Source organism: Eretmochelys imbricata, chromosome 4, assembly GCF_965152235.1.
Source record: "Eretmochelys imbricata isolate rEreImb1 chromosome 4, rEreImb1.hap1, whole genome shotgun sequence".
Taxonomy (NCBI): Eukaryota; Metazoa; Chordata; order Testudines; family Cheloniidae; genus Eretmochelys; species Eretmochelys imbricata.
The window spans coordinates 35,477,445-35,503,210 of NC_135575.1; the positions used below are offsets into that span (position 1 = coordinate 35,477,445).

Here is a 25,766-nt window from a genome sequence, read left to right on the forward strand (position 1 = left end):
TCAAAATTTAATGCTTGTTTTCTATCTCCTCCAAGTACTTACAAATCTAAAGCCTTTGGAAAGAAACAAATCATTAGTGCTGCTGTTTTCTTCTGGTTTCCAGCATGTGGGAAGTTTGACCCTGAGGTATCATGTTAATTTGTTTATTGTTTTGTTATACACAGAGCCCTTTTTGCAGCCATCTGTCACAGTATTTCTCGTTTTGTTGTTTAATGGGGGCCGTCTTGTGGGGAAAGTACAGAATGAGCTAAAATCTGCTTGAGCACAAGATAAGGCCAAAACACTTCTTCAGCAGGGTACAAAAAGCATCTGCTTGCATCCTCCAGTTACAGAATAGAGAGGTCCACAGAAAAACACTTCCAAGCATGGCAGAAATATTCTGTACTGTTGTGTAAAGTCTTGTCACTGGTATGTCGGATGAAGCAGAAGTTGGCCATTAGGCCAGCGTTTTCAGAAAACACTCAGTTCCCATTTAGACACCTAAAGAAGTGGCCACATTGAGTGCTGAGCTCTTCTGGAAATCTTTGGCTCTGAGGTTGAGAACTGAGCACGAGAAAATCTGGCCCTTTGTGTGTCCACGTACATCTCGGAGTCCTGTACAAGGAGCAGCTCATCAAGGAGAAGCCTAACTGAGACAACCAGTTTGTCACAAACTCATGAAAAGGTAAAATCTCCAGGGGGTTTCTCTCCACAGAGTGAGGTATAATGTTGTAGAAATATTTTGTGTGTTCTGTGCCATATATGTAGCCAGCTGATCATAGGCATAGATATCTAAGGCTGCCTTAGCTTATTGATCCAGGTTTTCTGTTACAGTGGGAGGTTTTGTGTTGCTAGCAAGCAGTGTGACTTGCTGTATTTTTCTTTACAAAGCAGAAAGGGAGAATCTTTTGAATTAGCCATTACCACCATGCAATCTGCTTAGTGCAGTTGGAGGCTGATGGGCACTGTATTGTATAGCATCATTTTCTTGTTGCACACACAACATCTAATTTTTTTACAACAAATTTCCATATGTGTTGCACATTGCATGGGTATAGATAGCCCTTAGTTGTTTTATTTTCAGGCTGTAACACTATCTATCTAGCTAGATTAAGTATTTATACCACATTCATTGCCCCATTCTTGACAGCTCCAAACTTTAGTAATTTTTAGTCCCTAGAGAAAAGTAATGTTCTGCAGTATGCTGTCTAAAGTCTTACTGTTCTTCTCTTATCTATCAATGAGTAATGCCTTCCTTGGGGCTGCGCAGGTTTGTAACTACCCCACAGTGTGAGCACGGAGGTCAAATTCAGCCCTAAATGAATGTGCAACACACTGATGTAGGGAAGGCAGACAGCTGTTCTTCAAGTTTTGGATCACATAGTAGCGTGATATTCTTTGGTTCCCAGTGTGCCTGTGATGATGTTGCTGTCCTTTTCAGCATTTCCACCTTGGTACATATTAGAAACCAAACCTGAGGTTTATTTCGGTTGTATTGTGATCTAGAGGTACAAAGGCAGTTTTCTCTACATTAAGCAAAAAATCCTTATTTTGAGGAAAGAGGCATTATGGGCCAACAACTAGGCCACTCAGCTGTGACTCCAGAGATCTGAGTTCCATTTCTGGGTCTTCTACTGACCTGCCCTGTGACCCTGGGCAAGTCACTTAGTCCCACATTTTTGAAGATATTTAAGCATTGTTCTGAAGACTAAGTGCCTAAACCATTTTTAAAAATGAGCTTTGGGTTCCTAAATCACATAGGCTTTGCAGTGCTGAGCAGAGCAACACCAAAATACCTTTAAAAATCTGGGCCTTAATCTCTCTGTGCCTCTGTTTCCCCTCTCAGCCTTAATCTGTTTTGCCAATTTAGCTTGTAAGTTCTTTGGAGCAGGGACTGTTTCTTACTATGTGCTTATATAATGCTTCACATAGTGGGATCTGATCCCAGCTGAGACCTCCAGGCAGCACAAATAATATACAGTATTATTATTATTCAGGGAAATGACAGGTTGGCCTATTTGCCACTTTTGGTATTATCATTATTTTATTATTTATTTGGTGCACCTAGAGGCCCCACTATGCTAAACACTGTGCAAACACCTAGCAGGAGGTAGTTCATTCCCCACAGAGCATACAGTCTTAACAGACAAGACCAACAAAAGGTGGGTGAAAGGAAATATTATTATCCCCATTCTACAAATAGGGAACCCTGAGGCACAGACACATTTAAGGACTTCCCCAAGGTCACACTGGGAGTCTGCCGTAGAGTTGAGAATTAAATGTTGATCTTCAGAGTCTCAGTCCATAGATCATCCTTCAGTACAAGACAGCTAGTTCTGTGTCGTTTTAACATTTACTTAGCTAAAAGCAAATGAAACAAAATGATCCTGTCACCCTCTTTTCCTCTTTAAAAAAAAGATGTGGTAATGGGGGAGGGGCAGTCTGTTTCATATTTTTAGTTCAGTAATGTACATGATTAATGGGGTGATGCATTCTTCTCTCTTCAGATGATAATAAAAAGTGATCAAAATGGATTTTTGTTATCCTCTGGGCATTAAGAGCTTAAATGCAAAATGCATGACTTATTATATCTAGCCAACACTTAGGGGTAAATATTCAGCACGGGGAATTAGTTGTTGTTAATTGGAGTTGTGAGCTGAATTCCCAGGGCACTGTACCCCTTTGTTTTAATATTGAAATAGGGAGAAGCCAGCACTGTGATCTAGGAAAGCATGTGTATTATGCTCTGTAAGCTGCAGTGCATGCTAAAAATCTTCATTATCTAAATGCTTAATTGCAATTGTTTGAGACATACATTTAAGGGAGAACTTGCTAAATGCACCCTGGGAGGTGTTTAAGGGTTTTTTTTTAATGGATTATGAACATCTCTTCCATACACTATTTTGAAAAGTTGGGGCCAAATCCCTAGCTAGTATAATTACGCATAGCTCTATTGATTTCAAAGGTGCTAGCTGATTTATACCGGCTGAAGATATGGCCCCACTGTTTTTCATCCATTATCTAAATGGATAAAACATTGCATAGAAAATGCAGGGGGGTCAATTCTGGTCTCAATAACTCATGTGCAACCCAAACTGAATTCACTGGGGTTGCATAAGAACTGAACTTGGCCTTTATCTTTTCCTAATAGTAGTTCCAATTAGAAGGTTTCACTGCAACTAAAATGAGCAGTTTTGTAATGGGTCTGCTTTACAGTGGCATATTTGAGGTTGTTACAGAATCTACATCCTTGTACAGTATTTCAGCTTTCTCATATGCATTCTCCGTCTCTCTTTGAACAGTTTTTAATTACTACAATAAAAAAATATCTCTAACACATTTAAGAGACCCAAGAACACCCTGAGTCTGCACTTCAGGTTTTTGTCCCCTGAGCCAATCCAGGCTGCACATGCTGAGAAAATGATAAAGTAGCAATCCCTGAAGTAGAGGCCACAGGTCAGACATCTCACATAACACCCTCTTTTAGCTGATCCTCCTTGCATGGTTAATTGCCAGTGGTATAATCCAAAAAGTAACAGATAAACCCAGACTAACCTTGCCTGTTCCTGTCAGTAAAACATCACAAAGAAATGTTCACAGTGCTCCTGAACGGCTCAGAAAAATAAGCTGAGATGTTTAAATGACTTATAAACCCCTTAGACTATCTCACCTGCAAATCCTTCCTGTACCTCTTCATTGATCTTTAACTTAAGAGCACAAATACATATTTTTAAAGAAAAATTGACTCATGATTGACATTTCATCATCCCTTGCCCAATATTTGGTGCATTTGCTAATGCTTCACTGTTCTTTAGGCCTCAAAGTGGGACACCAGCTTCCTTGGGCTCTTGTCCTGCTGTCTACTCAAGTTACAGCTCAGTCCTGTGCTCACTCACTGAAATCAAAGGGAGTTTTGCTATTTATTTCAATGGGAACAGAGTCTAGCCCAGATCATTCTTCTCTGCCTTGGCGGGCTTTCTTTTACCATATGGCCAAATTGTTTGAGTCAGATCTTATTCAGTGCTTGGCGTTTTCATAGCACATTTGGTCTCTTAACTGATTAATTATCCTCCTTGCAACATACCTCCAAGATAGGTAAGTATAAATTATTACCCTGTTTTGCAACTGGAGAAATAGGAAGCAGAGATGTTAAGGGTGAAAATTTAATCAACTTTATTGCCTTGGGTTTTGAGTGCTCATCTTGAGATAGCTTAATGTGTCTTATGTTGGGCACTCAAAAATTGGGGCATCCAGAATCTGTAGCCACTTTTGAACATGTGGCCCTAAGTGATTTATCCAAGCCCACAGAAGGAAACTGTGTCAGAATGAGGATTAGAATTCTGTAGATCTTGCCCTCCTGGCCCTGTGTTTAGGACACTGAAGCACACAGTTGCTCTATAATGTAGGTTAAAAATAAGTATGTTCCTCACATTAAGACACATCCATAAATGAGACAAAACAGGAGATCCTGAAGAACTGTGGAGAGGTTTCCAGCACAAACCGCTCTGGAAACTGTGAGTATATCATATAGTAATGTGGCAAACAAATAGCCTGCAGCACCTCCCAGCATCCTCTGTACATTATTGCAAGAGGGGTTTTATACAGAGTGACATGAGCTACAAACAAAATTAATTTGCATCTCACATGAAGGATAATATGTAGCTAATGCAAAGGGCCTGCACAATTATGAATGCCCCACTGTAGCCTCATAGTAGGGATCTCAGGGCAGAGTGGAGCGAATCCTGCACTGACTGTGTACTGAAGTGAAGGCATCTGCACTCATCACACATAGTCTGGTGTAGATAGGAGCGTGGGGGCTGGACCAAGGTTGATGCCACTGTGTCAGCAATTACGTATCTTCGTAATTGCTGACACAGTGGACTGAATCCCTGCATATGTGATGTGTGAGGCCAGTGGCCACTACAACAGCTTAGGTGGAAGAGGCTGTGCTGGCTTCCAAGGAGGATCCGTGCTTTAACCCCATGCTCTGCCCACATGTTGGGTGTTGTATTCCATCCCATACAACTACTGTGTGGAGATTTACACAGAGCCCATTTAATTGAGTTTAGTGCAAGACAGGTTAAATTTCACCTCCAGAGAATAGGAGGATTGCAGGTCTCCTCCAGACGGTGAGACTTTTTTTTCCAGGGTAAAGGAGGAACTAAGCAGGTACACAAATGGGGCACACCTATGTTGGTTTTCTTCAGCAACTTTAAGCAAACTCGGTGCTCTAATCAGCAAAAGAGAAAAATAAACAGCTGAGCACTATAATTCATTTACACTTCAAATATACTTTTGAGTTGGTTATTCCTCAATTAATCAAATAGCTGGTGTATCCCTAAAGTAGTATAAAGTGACACATTGTGTGAAATCAATTTTCCCTTCCAAAATCATTAAATTCAGTAACCTGTGACTACATCCCTACTAATTCTGGTACCGGTCCTTTCATCCTCCATTAACTTTGGCGCGCCTAACAGGCTGTCAAAAATAATTTCCCAGAACGTAAATAATTCAGAAATTAAAAATTAATAAATAATAACAGAGAGCTACTGGGAGATAGACTGGGTCAATTAGTCGGCTCTGCATTCTGTTTCTTCGCAGCAGGGAGGTAGCCACATTCGTTACTAGAATCTTTCCTCTGATTCCTAGGTCTGATTTACGGCTCTTCATTACTGGATCCAGTCAGACACAATTACCTCCATCACCATCTCAGTTCCTAACTTCAAAGAAACACACATTTTCTTGTCTGCTTTTTTTCTCCTTGCAGCAGCCTCAGCTTGACGTCCTGGAATTTCTTCCACGCGGACTAATTAATAAGACTTTGACTTATCATATTCACTTCTCTTCTTTGATGTCCTACCTTAGTCAATCATCCTATTTAATTAGAATTTCAATGATAACTTAACTTATCTTGTGGCTAGATGTAAATTAAAATAACGGGATTTTAATTCTCTTTCTTATGAGGTTATGACATTTTTGACAGAAAAAGTTTCAACCCAAATACGACATTTATGAACTTTCTATGCTAGACGTGCATTCTGCTAAATTGTTTTCCCCATTGCTACAAAATAATTTTGCTTGTTTCACAAGCTCCACTGAAATGGAAATGAATCCGGTTACTTGTAATGTAATTTCTACAAGTCCATGTCATGAAAGGTTACATTAGCTTAGATGAATACAATTGAATCATGAAACACGTCACACAGTTAACAAGAAAAGATTATGTGATTTTGTTTTTTAGATGCAAGAGTTTCAAAGGGGCACCAGATTTTAGGACTTTTCCCTCTCTCTGCCCTTTTAGTCAATTCATAGCACATACCATAAAGATTTCTTGCTTTCTTTCCTTATGTAAACACCCAATCCTGCTGTTCTTATTCAACCAATACTCTGGGCCAGGTTTTCATAGACACTAAGGCAGTGTTTCCCCAACTTGGGACGCCGCTTGTTCAGGGAAAGCCCCTGGAGGGCCGGGCCGGTTTTTTTACTTGCCGCATCCACAGGTTCGGCCGATTGCGGCTCCCTCTGGCTGCGGTTCGCTGCTGCAGGCCAATGGGGGCTGCAGGAAGCGGCGCAGGCTGAGGGACTTACTGGCCACCACTTCCCACAGCCCCCATTGGCCTGGAGGGACGAACTGCAGCCAGTGGCAGTGGCGATTGGCTGAACCTGCGGACGCGGCAGGTAAACAAACCGGACCGGACTGGCAGGGGTTTTCCCTGAACAAGTGGCGTCCCAAGTCTGGGAAACACTGCACTAAGGAGTTTTAGTGTAAATGAGAGTAAGGAGAGTTGCAGTCAGTGAAAATATGGACTGAATGAGGACTACAAGTCAGGCCCTTAATGAGAAATGAGAGACTTTATAGAACATGCATATGAATAAATCACAGGATGACTGCAGTCCATTCAGCATCTTTTCATCCCCAAACACATAACTCAAGGACTGCTTAACTGTGAATAGTAAAGGTATCTGGTGGGGTGTTTTTTTTTTAATCCAGAGGAAGAAGTTTCGAATCTATTGAAAAAGGTGCTTAAATGTCATGCTTTTCAGTATGGTATCATGAAGTCAAAGAGCTTCTCTACACACACAAATTGTACTGCTTTAATTATACTGCTATAGCTACACCTTGGACACAGTTATACTAATACAAAGTTGTCTTAGACCAATACAGCTTATGTGTGGGTTGTACTGCTTTAATTATACTGGTATTATACCTCTATAACCTATATTGGTACAAGATAGTTTTAAAGTGGTATAGCTGCATCTACATGAGGGGTCGTTCTAGTAAGTAAAAGCTCACACTCCTAAATGACACAGTTATATCAGCCACAAAAACTGTGTATAGACCAGTAAACTCAATAAATGCCACCTGTCCCTTATATATAGTACGTCATCTTACAGGTTTTCTTCCCCATTTATTTTCATCCCCTTCTGTCTAGTCTATTGTACCCTTTACCTGCGTGCATCCTCTCCTGTCTAGTCTCTTGTACCCTCTACCTGTGTGCATGTATTCACCTCTGCTGATGCAATGTGTAGCCACACTACCAGTGAGAGCTCACACAGTTGAATGGGGATTCACTCTGGGACAGAGCAGGCAGCGTTTGCACAGCAATCTTCCTCAGAGCTCTGCAAGTGGAGAACAGCTTCTGTAGCTGGGGCTCAATAGGTTTAACATATTCCCCAGTTGCATCTAGGCTTTTTTCTCTTCCATACTTATTTGCGTGCACATACAGTGCTTGCTTCCCCCACGTCTTTTAGAATTTTGGCAGACTAGGTGAGTAAATCAATGAATGAATAAGAGATTAAATAGTAGTTCGATCTTGAAACAAATTTTATGAACTAGAAGAGCCCATAGGACTGCAGAAGTCTACTAGCGAGCAACATCACCACAGGGGCAGAGGACCAGCACAGTGGATTCACAGTGGAAGCCTGCAAGTACTAGACTACCAGAATGAGACAGGACAGCCAGGAAAAGGAAAGGAGGTGGTGAGAGGATACCTTCTGAAAGTCCAATTATGTAAGCCTTAGAGCTCTTACCCTGTGACTTCAAGGGAGCTACTAGTGTGAGTGAGTGTTCTCCAGTGTGAGTATGGAGTATGGGGTTGCACAACTGAGGATCTTGGGAAGGGAGACGGTCATGGAGGAGGACTGTATAAGGAAGAAAAGAGCAGTAGCTAAGTACGGGGGCAGGGCTCAACAGCCTTTGGACTCTCTTCTGGTTTATGCCTGAAAAAGGGTTTCAACTGGTCTTCTCTAGGGATCAGGAAGGGAATTCCCTCCAGTGGGAGTGGGGGTAGTTTTGATCTCCTTCTGAAGAATCAGGTATAGCCACAGCTGGACATGGAACACTGGGGAGGTGGGCCAGGGCTATGAGGTGGCACTGAACATTCTCTCTTTCAGGTGTGTCATAAATATAAAGGGAAGGGTAAACACCTTTAAAATCCTTCCTGGCCAGAGGAAAAACCCTTTCACCTGTAAACGGTTAAGAAGCCAGGATAATCTCGCTGGCACCTGACCAAAATGACCAATGAGGAGACAAGATACTTTCAAAGCTGGGGGGGAGAAACAAAGGCTCTTCCTGTCTGTGTGATGCTTTTGCTGGGGACAGAACAGGAATGGAGTTTTAGAACTTAGTAAGTAATCTAGCTAGATGTGCGTTAGATTTTGTTTTGTTTAAGTGGCCAAGAAAATAAGCTGTGCTGAATGGAATGTAGACTCCTGTTTTTTTGTAATTTAAGGTTTTGCCTAGCGGGGATTCTCTATGTTTTGAATCTGATTACCCTGGAAGATATTTACCATCCTGATTTTACAGAGGTGATTCTTTTACTTTTTCTTCTATTAAAATTCTTCTTTTAAGAACCTGATTGCTTTTTCATTGTTCTTAAGATCCAAGGGTTTGGGTCTGTGTTCACCTATGCAAATTGGTGAGGATTTTTATCAAACCTTCGCCAGGAAAGGGGGTGTAGGGTTTGGGAGGATTTTGGGGGGAAAAGACGTTTCCAAGCGGGCTCTTTCCCGGTTATACATCTGTTAGACGTTTGGTGGTGGCAGCGATAAAGTACAAGGGCAAAAGGTAAAATAGTTTGTACCTTGGGGAAGTTTTAACCTAAGCTGGTAAAAATAAGCTTAGGAGGTTTTCATGCAGGTCCCCACATCTGTATCCTAGAGTTCAGAGTGGGGAAGGAACCTTGACAAGGTGCTTGGCTGGTGGGTTCTTGCTCTCATGCTCAGGATTTAACTGATTGCTGTTTCTAAGGTCGGGAAGGAATTTTCCTCCAGGTCAGATTTGCAGTGACCTGGGGGGATTTTTGCCTTCCTCTGCATCATGGGGGTGTGGTCACTTGCCAGGATTAATCATTTCCCTGCCATTTCAGGGGCCTTGGGCACTGGTGCACCTCAGTCCCTTGTCTTCTTTACCTGTGATGCATAATAGTCTAGCCTCCTGTGAGCTGTAATACTTTGGCCTAATTTCAGATGTTGGGTTTAGTGTGCGGGGCACTGGGTGACATTGGTGGGATGTGATATACAGAAGGTCAGACCAGATGATGTGGTGGTCCCTTTTGGCATTAAACTCTATGATTCAAGATGTCATGAGATGATCTTAAAATATTTACAAAGCACCTAGAGGCCTGGTTCAGTCGAGAAGTTTTGGTTATACTTTGCTGGCCAATGCTAAATGCTGTTGTTCATCTTTCTTCATATCCAGGACAAATGAATGAAGAACTTGGAATTTCTCTGGGGATGAAGCTTGGGAAAAAATTTGGTGCAACATAAAGTGCACTTCACCTTCACCTAACTGTTACCTAACACAAAACAAAGTATTGAGTAGATTCTATTGGACAAGACCCTCTTGTACTCAAATAAATAAAATATCTTTCTGAAAAAACTGTCATGATTTTTGCCTGTCTGTACGTCTCTCTCTATCCTATGCTCATCAAGAGGGTATCTCAGTGTATATGACTCCTGGCATGTAGCCAGATTGTCTCATTTTTGGAGGAGGGTAAAAAGTCCACTGGAACTTCTGTGAGGTTCTTTGTGCAGGGAATCTTCCCTATCCACCTCTGAAGAGGGAGGGGTTTTCAGTTTTGCAATGAAGACAAAAGAATGGTCTGGACACCATACGAAGCAAAGGCTCTCTAGGGAAATAAGATTCACTCCCCCCAGACCTACGCACCCAGGGACATCACCGAAGGAAATGATTCTTCAGTGATGCTCCTGGCCTCCCATTCCCTGTTGAGAAGCTGTGCTGCATTTGACTGTCATCCCTCACCAGTACACTATGCTTCATCCAAGGGGAGCAGCAGAAGTTAATGCCACATGTCAACCACAGTGCCTCCAGAAAGTCAGTTCAGCCCTGTGAAAGTGGGAGCAATAAAGGGAGGGTCAAATCACTTGATCATCACTGTACAACACTAGTTACATTCTACTCTAAGAACATAAGAATGGCCATACTGGGTTAGACCAAAGGTCCATCTAGCCCAGTATCCTGTCTTCCAACAGTGGCCAATGCCTGGTGGCCCAGAGGGAATGAACAGAAGAGGTAATCATCAAGTGATCCATCCCATCGCCCATTCTCAGCTTCTGGCAAACAGAGGCTAGGGACACCATCCCTGCCCATCCTGGCTAATAGCCATTGATGGACCTATCCTCCATGAATGTATCTAGTTCTTTTTTGAACCCTGTTATAGTCTTGGCCTTCACAACATCCTCTGGCAAAAAGTGCCCGGAGCAGGGGATGCCAGGCCCAGTTCAGAGCTAGCCAGGCCAGGACCACAGGGCCAAGTAGGAACAAGTCAGCGGCAGGCCCTGCCTTGCACCACCCGGAGGGAACCTGGCAGAAGCAGCGAGAACCAGACAAACAGAGCCCCGCTCTGCCCGAGAGACACCCAGCGCAAAGCATTAGCTAATCCAAAGCCCAGCCGAGCAGTATCTCCTGGGCTGCCAGGCTCAGCCATCAAGATCTCTCCCCTCTCTAGCACTCCTTGGCCACCCCACCCCGCTGCGCTCAGCCTTCTGCTCCCCGCAGGAGCCAGCTGCTCTCCGCCTGCAAGCCCAGGGACCCCTTGCTGATGCGCCATGGTCTCCTGGATAATCTGCTGCGTGGTAGTGCTGGTCTTTGGGATGCTCTATCCGGCCTATGCCTCCTACAAGGCAGTGAAAACCAAGAACATTCCGGAATACGTCCGCTGGATGATGTACTGGATTGTGTTCGCAGTTGACTGTGCATTGTGTGAAAAAAATACTGCCTTTTCTTTGTTTTAAACCTGCTGCCCATTAATTTCATTGGGTGACCCCTAGTTCTTGTGTTATGAAAAGGAGTAACTAACACTTCCTTATTTACTTTCTCTATACCAGTCATGATTTTATAGACCTCTATCATATCTCCCCTTAGTCATCTCTTTTCCAAGCTGGAAAGTCCCAGTCTTATTAATCTCTCCTCATACGGCAGCCGTTCCATACCCCTAATTATTTTTGTTGCCCTTTTCTGAACCTTTTCCAAGTCCAATATATCTTTTTTTCAGATGGGGCGACCACATCTGCACGCAGTATTCAAGATGTGGGCATACCATGGATTTATATAGAGGCAATATGATATTTTCTGTCTTATTATCTATCCCTTTCTTAATAATTCCCAACATTCTGTTCGCTTTTTTGACCGCCACTGAACTTTGAGTGGATGTTTTCAGAGAACTATTCACAATGACTCCAAGATCTCTTTCTTGAGTGGTAACAGCTAATTTAGATCTTGTCCTGAGGTGACATGTACCCAGTCAATATGGGGATAGTTGAAATTCCCCATTGTTATTGAGTTTTTTATTTTAATAGCCTCTCTAATCTCCCTGAGCATTTCACAGTCACTATCCCCATCCTGGTCAGGTGGTCGGTAATATATCCCTACTGCTATATTCTTATTATTCAAGCATGAAATTACTATCCATAGAGATTCTATGGTACAGTTCGGTTCATTTAAGATTTTTACTTCATTTGATTCTACGCTTTCTTTCACATATAGTGCAACTCCCCAACCAGCACGACTTGGTCTGTCCTTCTGATATATTTTGTACCCTGGTATTATGTGTCCCATTGGTTATCCTCATTCCACCAAGTTTCTGTGATGCCTATTATGGCAATATCCTCATTTAAGACGAGGCACTCTAGTTTGCCCATCTTATTATTTAGACTTCAAGCATTGGTATATAAGCACTTTAAAAACTTGTCACTTTTTAGCTGCCTGCCATTACATGATGTAATTGAATGTGACTTTTTTCATTTGACTGTTTCTCATCAGATCCTACCTGTATTTTATCATCTTCCATCCTCTCCTCCTTATTAGGACATAGAGAATCTCCATTTATAGTTCCTCCCTTAAGGGATATCTGAACTACGGGTTCCTCTGCACCTGTCGGCTTTCCTCCAGCCCTTAGTTTAAAAACTGCTCTACGACCTTTTTAATTTTAAGTGCCAGCAATCTGGCTCCCTTTTGGTTTAGGTGGAGCCCATCCTTCCTGTATAGGCTCCTCCTTTCCCCAAAGTTTTCCCAGTTCCTAATAAATCTAAACCCCTCCTACATACACCATCATCTCATCCACGCATTGAGACTCTGCAGTTCTGTCTAACTGGCCCTGTGCGTGGAACTGGAAGCATTTCAGAGAACGCTACCAAGGAGGTCCTGGACTTCAATCTCTTACCTAGCAGCCTAAATTTGGCCTTCAGGATCTCTCTCCTATCCTTCTCTATTTCACTGATACCTACATGTACCATAACCACCGGCTTCTCCCCAGCACTACACATAAGCCTATCTAGATGTCTCAAGAGATCCGCAATGTTTGCACCAGGCAGACTCGTCACCATGCAGTTCTCCCGGTCTTCGCAAACCCAGCTATCTATGTTTTTAATGATCAAATCGCCCATTACTAATACCTGTCTCTTCCTAATAACTGGAGTTCCCTCCCCTGGAGAGGTATCCTCAGTGCGAGAGGATACCACAACATCATCTGGAAGGAGGGTCTCAACTATGGGATCGTTTCCCTCTGCTCCAGTTGGATGTTCTCCTTCCCTGAGACGTTCATCCTCCACAACAGCACAGAGGCTGTCAGACCAGGGGGGGGACCATTCTACTGTGTCCCGGAAAGTCTCATCTAGGTACTTCTCTAGCTCCTTCAGCTCAGCCACCCTGGCCTCCAAAGCCTGTACATGGTCTCTGAGGGCCAGGAGCTCCTTGCACCAAATGCACACATACGTTACCTGCTCATAGGGCAGGTAATCATACATGCTGCATTAGGTGCAATAAACTGGGTAGCCCCCACTCTGTTGCTGGACTTCTGCCTGCTTTCTCTTTTTACTACTGCAGCTGGTTTCTTTCTTGTTGTTTTCTTTTTACCATGGGATGTTTTTTAGCTTAAGTTTAAAGAAGTTCAAGGAATGTTAAGTATGCAGCACCCCCACCCCCCCGTAAACTTCCTCACAAAACTCCGCTGTTCGCTAGCTCCTCTGGTCGCTTAGGAGCATGCTTTTTAAAGCCATGGTCTTCCTGAGTAGCCCCGCCCCCTGGTTCAAGGTTTATGGGTGCTAAAAGGCTTAGGGATCAAAGCCTCGTTAAGAAGCTCTCAGCCTTGCCTAGCAGGCCGCTTGGCTCAGCACCCACACAGTCAGCACACTGTCCCTCAAACAAACAGACCACAAGCAAACACAAACACACACACACAACAACAAACTTACCCTAAGGGTCATGTAATCGCTCCTTCTTCACCTGGAGAAGTCCCTCGCAAAATTCCTCTGTTAGCTGCTCCTGTTCACTAGCTCCTAGTAAGCTTCTTCTTCAGCTATGATCCACCAAACCAGATAGTATTAAAAAAAGGTTGCCATCAAACTAATATTTAAAGATGCATTTGTAAACTCGTTTGACAGTCCTGTTAATCGTACAAAATAAATTGCATGTGTTTTAAAACAACAGGCCAGACCCTCAGCCAGTGTAAATCAGTACAAGTTCATTTACTTCCATGCAGCTACTTTTATTTACACCAGGTGACGTTGTGGCCCAAATTTGCTAAGTCTAGGTAGTATCGGTAACTATTCCTTGCTAATAAACTGTTGCATTTCCAAACTACTTCATCAGTAATTTAATAGTGTTGTTCTTTAACAATTGGGTTCTGTTACATTTTTATATTTAGAGCATGATTATTTAATGTAATTTAATTGGTTTCCTTACTCTCCATAGGGATCTGGGCCTAGAAAGTTCAAATTAAATACTCTAATTGCTCTGAAATTCACTTGTCTAAAATGTGCTTCTTTTTCAAATGTACTCTCATATCTAGTTCGGACATATTTTTTTTTTCACGAAGCAGGAAAATTCTGGTGTCCATAATTTGCATTTAAAAAGAGTCAATAATTAACCAAAATAATAATTATAGATATAAGACAGGGAGAATGCTGCACAACGAACTGTGAACTAAAAATCTATAAATAAGGCTATGAACACACATCAAAGGTTTCTATATACATGCTACTTCCAAGAGCAAAGCTCAAGTGGCTAATGATTGCATCAGAACCTTGAGATGTGCGTACAGGTCCTTTGAAAATGTATACAACAGATTTTATTTTTTGTAATACTGTTTAAACAAAAGTAGCAGAGAACACTTCATGGCTTCATTTCACTCATTTGGTGGAATCCTGCTCCTAATGAATGAGGAGTGGGGGCTTGCATTGAAGCCAATGTTAAGGCTCTGTCTTCAACCTTAGGCAGAATTTGGTCTTATAAATCAAATGCAAATAAACGGTGTCAGTTACCACATCACCCACAATGCGTTCTCATGTGCTGTGTGAAGTAAAGAATGGAACCACCAAGAGCAACCACAGCTCAGGAGCAGAAGGAATGGAAACATATGTTTTAGAATATTTTGTTCTTTGATGCCTTGGCGTCCCATAGTGGGATGGGAGCAGCATCCTTGAGGTAGAGAACAAAATGAAAAACACTGGCCTTCCTATTGCCAACTAGTCACTAATTTCGAAGTGAAAAGGCCAGCCATGCTTGTCAACATACTCGTCAACCTGTCAAGGCCTCAATGTGTGGGATGTGATCTCTGACAAAGGTCCAATTGAAGAGACTCGAGAAACCTAATACAATGGGAATCTTTAAAGCTAGCATTCCTTTCTTCAGTATAGGTAACAAACTCCACTGCGTAAAGGTAATTGAAAATTATTGATAGAAATCATTTTCCGAAATAAATAAGGAGATAACATCAGATTTCCATGGGCGGAGTTGACACAGCTGGAGTACTCTCATTGGTTGTTGAGAGACCATCTGACTTCCTCTGTGCTCAACTCTTACTGCTTCCAGTCTTAGCATCTGTCCCGTGTTGTGCAGTGCAAGTGGGAGGCAGTACAAGTTCAGATAAGGGCATAGTTTGTTAGTGGACTATCCAGGCTCAGATGCACCAGATTATCCCCTATAAGAACCCTCCACTATTATGTTTATGGGCTAGCAGAATTACATGGGTGGGTGTTAACAGAGACTGCTGAAGAACCTCTGATGCCGCACACCAGGGAAAAGAGGAGTCCCCATCCAGAACTCCCAGTTCAGCTGCAAGTAGAACAAGAAATATTGCAGACAGCTGTAACCTACGTGAACACAACTCATGTCACTGCTGAGTTTTGGAGGGCAAAGGGGTGCGTGTTGAGGACTGAGTAAGACAGGAATAAAAAAAAGTAGAAGGGGACCGGACATGCACAGGAATCTGGTGCAGCCACAGGTTCAAGAAACATTTGTACTTGGGGACAATTTTTCCTTGACCAGTGTAACTAGCTGTGACCTTCACATCTTTGTTCTTATTATAGGAAAGGGGAATGCATCTGTCAAGGCTGATTCCCCACTTTGGCACTTCAAGTGCAGAAGATGGGGGCCTGCAAGGATTCTAAAAAAATTAATAATGGCCACTCCAGGCTGGTATTAAACTCCCAAGGTCACAGCTTCTCTCTGAACTTGGAGGGGTAGATGCTGCCACCACCAAGTGCAAAAAAATACCCCCCTTTTGAGAACCTAAGAAGGAGCACTTGAGAATTCCTTCCTGTGGGGTACCCTCAAGCCCTTTCACCCCCTTTCCTGGGAAGAGCTGAGAAAAAAAAAACAAAGGAAATCAGCTGTTGCCACCAGCTAATTAAACAACATATGCACAAACCTCTTAGGGACACAAAAATCCAATCCTGTTCTTAAAAAAGGTAAATTTTATTAAACCCAAAAAGAAAGGAAATATATTTGGAACTTAGGCTTTTTGCTAGATCTTCAAAGAAACAATTACAAAAATTAAGCATTAAGATAGCTCTCTTAAGATTTCAGCTTAAAGGTTACAAACAAAACAAAAGTTTGGGGTTAGCACAGAGGAGTCCACAAGCCAATAAGAAATAAAAGAAATAACCCTAATTGCATCTTTCTAGACATTTCCTAATTTACTTACATATCTGAGGCTTCAGATAAGTAAGTTCGAGGTATGAAATGATGATCTGTGATCATACCTGGCTTAAAGCTGTTTACAGCATTGCTGCTCTGTGTCACCGCCCTTCTCCTGGGAGAACAACACCACACAGACAAAGGGAAGTTTTTTCCCAATTTTAAAAAATTCTAGCCCTCCCCTTGGCTCTTTTGGTTAGGTGCCCACTCCTTTTCCTTTACCTGGGGGACTTTGTTAACCCTTTACAGGTAAAGCAAGCAGAGAACAGCCACCAAGAGGGACTTTATAGCTAACTAGCTGTCTGGGTGTTCATAAAAGGGAGCTCCACCCACCCTTCATTCATCACAGCATCTATGTGTAAACAAAGTCATTCTTTTTAAACCATGGTGTCTGTGCTTTTTCAACTGCACCACATGGGCATTCCTCAGAAAGGGCTTTCAAGACCAGGATTTCACCCATGGATTTGTTGTATAAAAAAACAGGATGTGTCCAAGATGCTTTGTCTGCCCTTGTTCCATTAGCAAAACCAAACAAAACCTATCAGGTCATTTATGGTTTAGAGTAGTAGATTTAAAACTTTCTTCCTGTGGGCATGAACCATAACTGCCACAGTATAAAACAATAAGGTGTTCAGGAAATAATCTGATGTTTAGAAAATAGGCTTGCATAAAAAAAATCAGGATTAGTGGAACCCTGGAAAAAACAGAAGGGTCTACCCAGATATACATTTTAAATGATTTCCTTGACTTCAGCTGTTCCAGCTTCACTGATGTCAGAAAACCAGCTACTGCAATTCTACTTTTTAGACACAATCCTGGGTTCAGCAATGGTGTCAAGCAGCAGTCTGAAAACAGCTCACAAACTGAAAATTATAATGTATCAAACTGCAAGAATTAGCATCTGTGTAGACGATCCTGCTTCACTTCTGGAATGCAGAAGAGGATTAGAACCAGTCAGAAAAGAATGGGGAGAAAACAGGCATCCACAGTGCAGTTCTTTACCTTGAAGGGATTACTTGTTGGGATAGGCATGTGTTTTTATTTTCCATTGGACAATTTTATTGCAGCAAAGAAATAAAAAATAACAAAGGAAATGGAAGTAATCACTGGGGGTTAAAAAGGAACTGCCTGATTAGGGCTCTCTGTACTTTTTCTTTATTGGCTGTCCAAAACATTATCTCTTGGCAAAAAGAAAAGGAGTACTTGTGGCACCCTAGAGACTAACCAATTTATTTGAGCATAAGCTTTCGTGAGCTACAGCTCACTTCATCGGATGCATACAGCAGCGGAGCGCCGCGGCTAGGAGCTGGCGGAGCTGGGAGCCCGTGCTGCTGACTGAGCTGTCATGAGGCTTTGAGTTCACAGCTCAACTCAAAGCCTCATGACAGCTCAGTCAGCAGCATGGTCTCCCAGCTCCGCCAGCTCCTAGCCGCGGCGCTCCGCTGCCCGCTGCCGTATGCATCCGATGAAGTTAGCTGTGGCTCACGAAAGCTTATGCACAAATAAATTGGTTAGTCTCTAAGGTGCCACAAGTACTCCTTTTCTTTTTGCGAATACAGACTAACACGGCTGTTACTCTGAAACCTGAAATTATCTCTTGGGTTGTTTCCAGGTTTCTGAGGAAACAGCTAATAGGTGTTATATACCTCTAGCTCTGCATATTTTCAGGCTTTTGGTTTAAAACTCAAGAGTCTAGATTTCTCAGGTCCTCAGGACTGCTTTCAAAATCTCAGGATTACTGGAGTAGTAAATATCGTCAATGCAGTAGATACTATGCCTGCAGCAGCCACAACCATGACAATGGCATCCACTAGATTAGAGGAGAAACAGAGAGATTGGTCCTGCAAAGGCAGGCTGCTAAGAAGATAACTCTTAGGTCCCACTGTTGTCAGAAAACATGTGAAGTCTTGAGTAGACTATTTTCCTGATTTAAAATTATATAAAAAGTTACCACATCATTTTTTTCCCTTAAAGTGAGAATTAATCCCAGTGTGGCAACTCAGGGAGCAACCAAGGGGAAACTTTCAGGCTTGACAATTGATTGGAATCCCTCCCTGTGGGCATAGGTAGTGTCTATACCAAAGCTAGTATTTAAGCCTAAGGCATATCCAGAGAGCCTTCCAGCAGTGCATCAGGCAAGGCAACCAAGATCTGCCACCTGTGATTCACTCCTTCTCCCCTCCATTCCCAGGGTGAGGAGGTGCGTTAAGCCCAGTGCTTGGCTCTGGCAGGGTTTGGGTTTGTAAGGTACACACAATGCTGTGTGTGTTAGAGCCAGGGTGGCCGCAGCCAGTGTTATGGGTCCAATTTAAGGTTGTCAGCCCTCCCGGATTGGCCAAGAGTCTACCGGAATCGGCCTCAATCCCCAAGTGACTATTAAAAGCAATCTGGGAGATTACAATCGGCCAAAAGTCCGGTCAGCGGTGCAGCAGGGCTAAGGCAAGCTCCCTACCTGCCCTGGCTCCATGCGGCTCCCAGACGTGGCCAGCATGTGCAGCGCTTAGGCGCAGGCGGTCTCCGCAGGCTGCCCCCCATGCCCTGCCCCGACTCCACCGCTCCCATTGGCCCGGAGGCACAGCCAATGGGAGCTGCCGGGGCAGCACTTGCAGGCAGGGAAAGCGCACAGAGCCACCTGGCCACCTCTGAGCCTAGGAGCTGGACCTGCCAGTCATGCCGGGGGCCGCCCGAGGTAAACGCTGCCCAGCCGAAGCTCGCGCCCCAACTCCCTGCCCTGAGCCCCCTCCCGCACCCCGAACCCCTTCCCCGGCCGCGCTCCAGGCCGGGGAAGGGAGGGCGAGAGGCGGCCCAACGGTGGCGAACTGTGGGCTCCCGCCCGATCTTCTTCGACGCCCCCGCAGGCAGAAACTCACACCACGGCCAGTAGCCCTTAGTTTTCCGTACAACATGGCGATACCCATGCCCCGCTCGACTGCGATCAGGAAGCTTGACCTAGTAAACGGGAATACTACTTCCGGGCTTGCTCCGTCACTATTTGAACTTTGACCCGCTCCCTTCCCCTTCCTCTTCCGGTCCCGGCGAGACCAGGTATGGTGGCTTCCATGGCTTGGCCTAGGTACGGGAGCCGGTTCGATCCGCTTCCATCCGCGGATTGGCGGGCCCGGGCGGCCTGGGGCTGAGTTCCGGGCGGGTACTGGAGTGTGGGGAGCCGCGGGAGGGCGGTATTGAGGAGCGGGGATTGGGTCAAGGCCCGGATGGAGCCTCGGGACCGGGGTGTCCCGGGCAGGGCCGCGGTTGGGCTCGCGCCTGCTGGTTGCAGCCCATGCCCCGCACTCTCTTCTGCGGCCTGGCGAGCCGCTGGGGCCATCGACAGGCCGCGGGGTTACAGGGATGCTCCGGAGCCGGGCCGGGCCAGACCCGCTGGGTGGGGACGCCTCTCCTGCTTCTCGCACGGCTGGGGCGCCAGGCAGGGAGATGGGGGAGCCCTGCTGCCTTCTAGTGACTCGTGCAGCTTGTGTCAGAACGACCGGGAGAGCGAACACGGGGCTTCTGGGATGGGCCTGGCGCAGTGGTGGTGACAGGAGTGTCGTTCAATAGGCAGGAGACGGGGAGCAGACAGTTCTGCGTGCTATGAAAGATATAGGGGTTTTCAAGCGCTCAGTATGTAGGTGCTAGCTACACTGTGATTCCACAACATCTCAACATAGAATAATTTGTTTGTAGATGCGGATACTTCCCCCTCCTTTATAACGTGCTTTGAGATTTAGAAGAGACAAATGCCAAGACTCAGAGCTTATTATTGTTATGTTTGTGGGATTAGTATTACATCTTTACTACTAGCAGGTGTGAAACCTGAAGCATTCTGCTGCCCATGTCAAACTTCAGTGTACTGCTGTTGCCAGGGCCATTAAAAGTAATATAATTCACTGATGATGTCATCTACTTCTTGTTGTCCAAATTCTCCCCCCGCCCCTCCAAAACAAAAGTTTAAACCTAGTGGCAAAAGATCATTGTGAGTCTAATGCTCTTTCTCTCATTCCTTTATTTAGATATAAAAAATGGTTCAGCGTCTGACATACCGTCGTAGGTTGTCCTACAACACAGCCTCTAACAAGACTAGGCTGTAAGTAAGATCAGAGTTTCTGAGAGTTTTATCTGTTTGAATGTAGTTATTTACACTAATTGCATGTTTCTCTGATGCACACAGGTCCCGGACACCAGGTAACAGGATTGTTTACCTTTACACTAAGAAAGTTGGCAAGGCACCAAAGTCTGCATGTGGTGTGTGTCCAGGAAGACTTCGTGGTGTAAGTATTGTACTCATATAACCGGTTTCAGAGTAGCAACCGTGTTAGTCTGTATCCGCAAAAAGAAAAGGAGTTCTTTTGGCGCCTTAGAGACTAACAAATATATCTGAGCATAAGCTTTTGTGAGCTCACAAAAGCTTATGCTCAAATAAATTTGTTAGTCTCTAAGGCGCCAAAAGAACTCCTTTTCTTTTTGCGGATACAGACTAACAAATTTATTTGAGCATAAGCTTTTGTGAGCTCACAAAAGCTTATGCTCAGATATATTTGTTAGTCTCTAAGGCGCCAAAAGTACTCCTTTTCTTTTTACTCATTTAACTGGTCATTTTCGGTACCATGATCAAATACTTCAACTCCCACTGTTGCTGACTTGCTGTGTGATTTTTCTTTTCTTTTCTCTTTTCTTTTTTTTTTTTTTTCAGTTAACAATCTTGCCTAGTGCTTTCCAGTCTTTAATTGGAGATATGTGTTTGTTGTGAGGATTAGTTGTTAAAACTCTGAAAACGTAAAGCATTTATTGGATAGTGATGCTATTTTTTTCCTTAATTTTTGTGCTTATAATCCACAGCATCTGAGCCCCTTTAGCTTAGGGGATAAGTAGCAAATGCCCATGCAATAAAAATTGGGCATGGGTAGACTTAACAGAATTCACCTTTTATATATATATATAGATATATAGATATATAGATATGGATGGATGATATTTATTTTAAGTGATTTTTTTAAATGGATTTAAATTTTCAGTTGCACTAAATTCTGGGGGTGTCAGAGCATTATTTAATGACACCCCTACGTTCTTAAACAGGATTTTTCTTACTTTATCTGTAAATTTCAGTTATCAATGGAAATAATATTTTTTTCATTGGTTCGGATGGGGGGATGAAATTGCAGTTTACTGACATTTAGCCATAAAAGTCTAATCCTTGCTAGTCTAGACATAGATAACTATCAAAGAGATACTGTAGTAGGAAACTGTAGTAGTTCTATGTGCAGATTGTACAATCAAAAGTGAGTTATAGTAACGGCAGTATTTTTAAAAAAAAAAAAAAACTGTCCATGTAGCAAAGGTATCATTTTATTCTTACAGAAAGAAGAAAATTGATTTAATCTTTGCTAGGATTGCTTCCAATATATCACTAACTACCCTGCCTGCTGAAACACTTAAAAGGGTTTGCAGGTTCAGTGTGAAAAGTGACATTTTAAAGGACAATGTGTATTCTAAAACTCATATTGTCATCCTCTCTGACTCTACCATTTCCAAGTAATACCACCACCAGCCTAGCTTGATCTGGCTGCTGTGTCCATTGTATTTAATAAAAGACTGATATATTTGTAAAGAAAATATTTGGGGCTTTATTTTAATTTTTTTGTAAAAGAGGTTCTTATTTGTTTGTAGTACATGGACTGCTTGCTGGTGATTGCCAGAGAGCTTGTTCGACCACATGATACGTCATCTCCTTGTTTCTAGCACTAAATGTCTTTAAAAGATAGCTAGTACATAATGTCCAAATGTCACTTTTCAGTAAAAGCAATTACAGTAATATCTATTATGATGTAGTCTACAGTGTGATGAAGTTTGGTGTAGAATATGTACAATAACTTGAAGAGACACTGTAACACAAATTTCCTTAGTTATGTTATTAACAAACCATGTTGGGTTATTTAAAAACTGATAAGTCTTAGAATTTCTTTTTATAGTCTAGTTCTCAGCTTCACTTCCAGGTTGTCATGCAGTATTTTGGCCCAAGCAATCTACTGACATTTAACTACCAGTTTCCCACAGTGCCGGTTGGGGGAGATCCTAGACCAATAAATTATCAAAGTAGGGACTTTTTAGTAAGATATTTGTAGTAAAGAGATATTGCAAACAGCTGTATCTTGTAAAAGCATATCTTGCACATTCAGCAGCAGTTCTCTTTTTTTTTTCCAAGAGAAACTGCTCAACCTCCTTATGCTTAGTCTGAAGTGACACGCTTAAATGGTCTGCTTGATTTTTTTTTAAATATGGCTAGTATATCCAAAAAGTATGCATGATTATGAATTATTCTGTATGACATTTCAATTTTTGCTTCACGTAGGTTCGTGCTGTGCGCCCTAAAGTCCTTATGAGGTTGTCAAAAACAAAAAAGCATGTTAGCAGAGCCTATGGCGGTTCCATGTGTGCTAAATGTGTCCGTGACAGGTAAATTTTTAAAAAGCTAAGCAACTTTATCATAAATATTGGTCAAAATGGGGGAGGGGAGAATTACTGTTCATATATTAGCAATAACACATTTTTCTTCTTATAAGCCAAATTTTTCAGACCTGGGTGCTTAACATTCTTTTTAACAGAATATTTCTCTCGACTGACTTGGAATGGATAAACATGGGACTATGAAACTCAGCAGTGATGTAATAATCTAGATGCATTTATATGTACAAAATCTTGTCCCCTGGATTCCAGCTGGTTCCTGTTTTACTATCTTTTTTTTTTATAAAGGTTTTAGATTCTTCATTGTAATTTACCATCAAACATCATGATCTTTCTGTATAAACCTGAACTTTGAGTTACGTTCTGAATACTGATTGATACAGGAGAGAAGTGTAGTTATTTAAGGAAAGCATTAATGCCAAAGCTGACCCTGTATAAAAGTATGACACTAGTTAATCTTCTAGTTTACTGTCTGTCTTAGGGCTAAATTGGCACTGCTGCGATCAATGCAGCAGAGTCGATTTAGTGAGTCTGGTTAAGACATGCTAAATTGATGGGAGAGCGCTCTCCCATCCACTTCTGTAATCCACCTGAAAGAGAGGCAGAAGCTATGTAACTTACATGGACTTAGCGCCTTAGTGAAGACAAGCCCTTACTCTGCATACATAGCACATATTCTTACAACTCGGGTATTTTAAATAGTTCTGCCTGTCTTGTGTGAACAGTGACTAAGAATAGATATAAGTTGAAGTGTTAGCTTTCTCATGCTGTTCACTGAACCCAAGTCCTGACAATTATTGTCCCTGTTAGCTGCACGCTGAGCATCTCAGCATTGATATAATGGCTTTGCTATATGGATAAATTTTACACTGCACACTAAACTAAGGCCATCTTAATTAATTTTATGGCAAAGTGCCAATGTGTATTAGCCATGTCATAGCCAGAGATAACAAAAAGGTCCCTGGCACAATGAGCTTCGTCTATGCGCGTATTAGACCGATTTGAGTCCAGATCTCCAAAGTTAAAAGGTTAATATACTATTCCCTGCCTGATCTGTACTATAACCATTGCTAGCAATTTTTCTACCTTTAAGTACTTTTAAAAACTGAATTGCAGAGATATGTGGAAGACATCAGGTGTGTGACTGACATAATGCGTCGTTCAAAATTTTCCATGCTAAATGCGCCACTGCCCTCCCCCCCTGCACAGTTCAAAAAGGTGTTTTTTTACTAAGTGTGAAGCACTAATATTCACGACAACTTGAAGGTAAATTGGGTGTTTGGATACAACTCCAGGAGGTGAAGGAAGTTTCTAACTGTGAGACGCTTGAGCACTACTGTGTTATACCCTACAGAAAAGGCAATCTAGGGTTCAGTTAAACTGTTTTTAATATTGATTAACTAGGAAGGTGACAATTCCAGGGTTCTTTTGCTGCTGGGCTACAAAATGATTCTCTGTATCACGCAAATAAATCTGCATATGGCACTAGAGGGAGTTGGTGCTGCTAGTGGGGGGAGAAAAGATCCTGACTATCATGCAGGAGGGGAGCAGGGGTTCTGGGCAACAGGAAGGAGCCACAGACTGGGTGTCAGTGTAACAAATGTCTGCTGCCATGTGGCAAGGCACACTTCTAGTATTCTTTATTTTTGGGGTGGGTCTTATGTGTATAATTAGGGATGGGAGGAATATTTGTAGAGACATGGATTTGAGAATCAGATTAATTCCATCACTAGTATTTGAATTTGCTTAGGCTAACAGCAGCTTTTTTAATGAGATTATTAAACTACTCTTCCATGTCACTTAACCACCTTTGTATTAAATGGTAACTAGAAATGTTCATATGGTATATTTGTGTTTGGGTATGGCAAACCATCAAGCAAGCTGTCTGGTGAGTTAAGTGTTCAATCTTTTTAGGCTTGAGATCCTCTACATAATGACCATGTCTAACCTACAAAAATAACCATGTTTAAATATGACTGTGGCCTCTGTGTGCGTGAAGGGTGCGGGGGGGAAGAGAGAACTGTTTTAATCCTGAAATACCTAGGCCTTTGCAGTTTTCTGAGTGTTTTTTCTGCCCACTTTGCCAAGAAAATACTATGTGAGGCCAAAAGCATTTTTAAATTCAGATGGTATGCATGTCTTATTTCAGTAGTGCTGGGAGTGGTGAAGAGTGCAAGTAGAAAAGTTAAAAATTGGGGTTTAGGTATTTTGTGCTTAATAGCTGGGCTTGGAGAAATGCGTGTAATATCAAAGCACAGTTTATATATTAAAGAGCTAATGAAGGCTTTTTCTCTTCCCTAGAATCAAACGAGCTTTCCTTATTGAGGAGCAGAAGATTGTTGTGAAAGTGTTGAAGGCACAAGCACAGAGTCAGAAATCTAAGTGAATCTCTTTGTATTGTCTGCCTAATAAATAAAAATTCAACTTTTCTTGTGTCCTCTACCATTCTACACATCTTTGCCATAAGCATGGGCAAAGCTAGAAAGCATCTTCATCAGAAGATTTGCTAAATGCAAAAATAACCTTTTAGTTCAGTGTTCTGCAGTCTTCATTCACAAGTCAAGATGTTCTTCTCTGTTGTAGTTTTCACAGCCACTGTAACTACTCTGTGAAGAGCTTTAAAGTCCCTACACAGACTTGTTATGCAACTTTTTAATGATCACTCAAATCTCTGTGCATATGGGAAGAAAGAGGTTTCACTTTGCCCCCACTCAGCCTCCCCTTCATGGCCCTGGCCTGCCACAGTACAAAAGGGTTAGTGAGCTTCAGAACTCCTCTGCAACCTGAATGTAGTTGAGATGGGACGGAGTGTTGCTGAACAGGGATCTCCCATTAGGCCAGCCGCTGGGGAGAAGAGTTTTGTAGCACTGATGGAGGAGCTGCTGAAGTGGCT

General features: G+C 42.7%; 1 protein-coding gene and 1 long non-coding RNA gene across 3 annotated transcripts; one reads left to right on the forward strand and one right to left on the reverse strand.

The window, feature by feature from the left end:
- Window positions 1-6,888: 6,888 nt before the first annotated feature.
- On the reverse strand, window positions 6,889-19,126 carry LOC144263970 (uncharacterized). The gene is made up of 3 exons (XR_013345888.1): window positions 18,064-19,126; window positions 13,693-13,796; window positions 6,889-10,327 (listed from the first exon to the last, which is right to left on the reverse strand). It is a non-coding gene; the product is annotated as an uncharacterized LOC144263970 (long non-coding RNA).
- Window positions 19,127-19,385: 259 nt separating this feature from the next.
- On the forward strand, window positions 19,386-25,302 carry RPL34 (ribosomal protein L34). 2 transcript variants are annotated; one of them, XM_077815122.1, is made up of 5 exons: window positions 19,386-19,462; window positions 20,425-20,498; window positions 20,583-20,682; window positions 22,761-22,864; window positions 25,175-25,302. In XM_077815122.1, the coding sequence occupies exons 2-5, from the start codon at window positions 20,434-20,436 to the stop codon at window positions 25,257-25,259; spliced, it is 354 nt and encodes a 117-aa protein (XP_077671248.1). In that variant the 5' UTR covers window positions 19,386-19,462; window positions 20,425-20,433; the 3' UTR covers window positions 25,260-25,302. The 2 variants fall into 2 exon arrangements, with proteins under 2 accessions (XP_077671248.1, XP_077671249.1); XM_077815123.1 differs by having other exon boundaries at window positions 19,444-19,490.
- The last annotated feature ends 464 nt before the right edge of the window (window positions 25,303-25,766 follow it).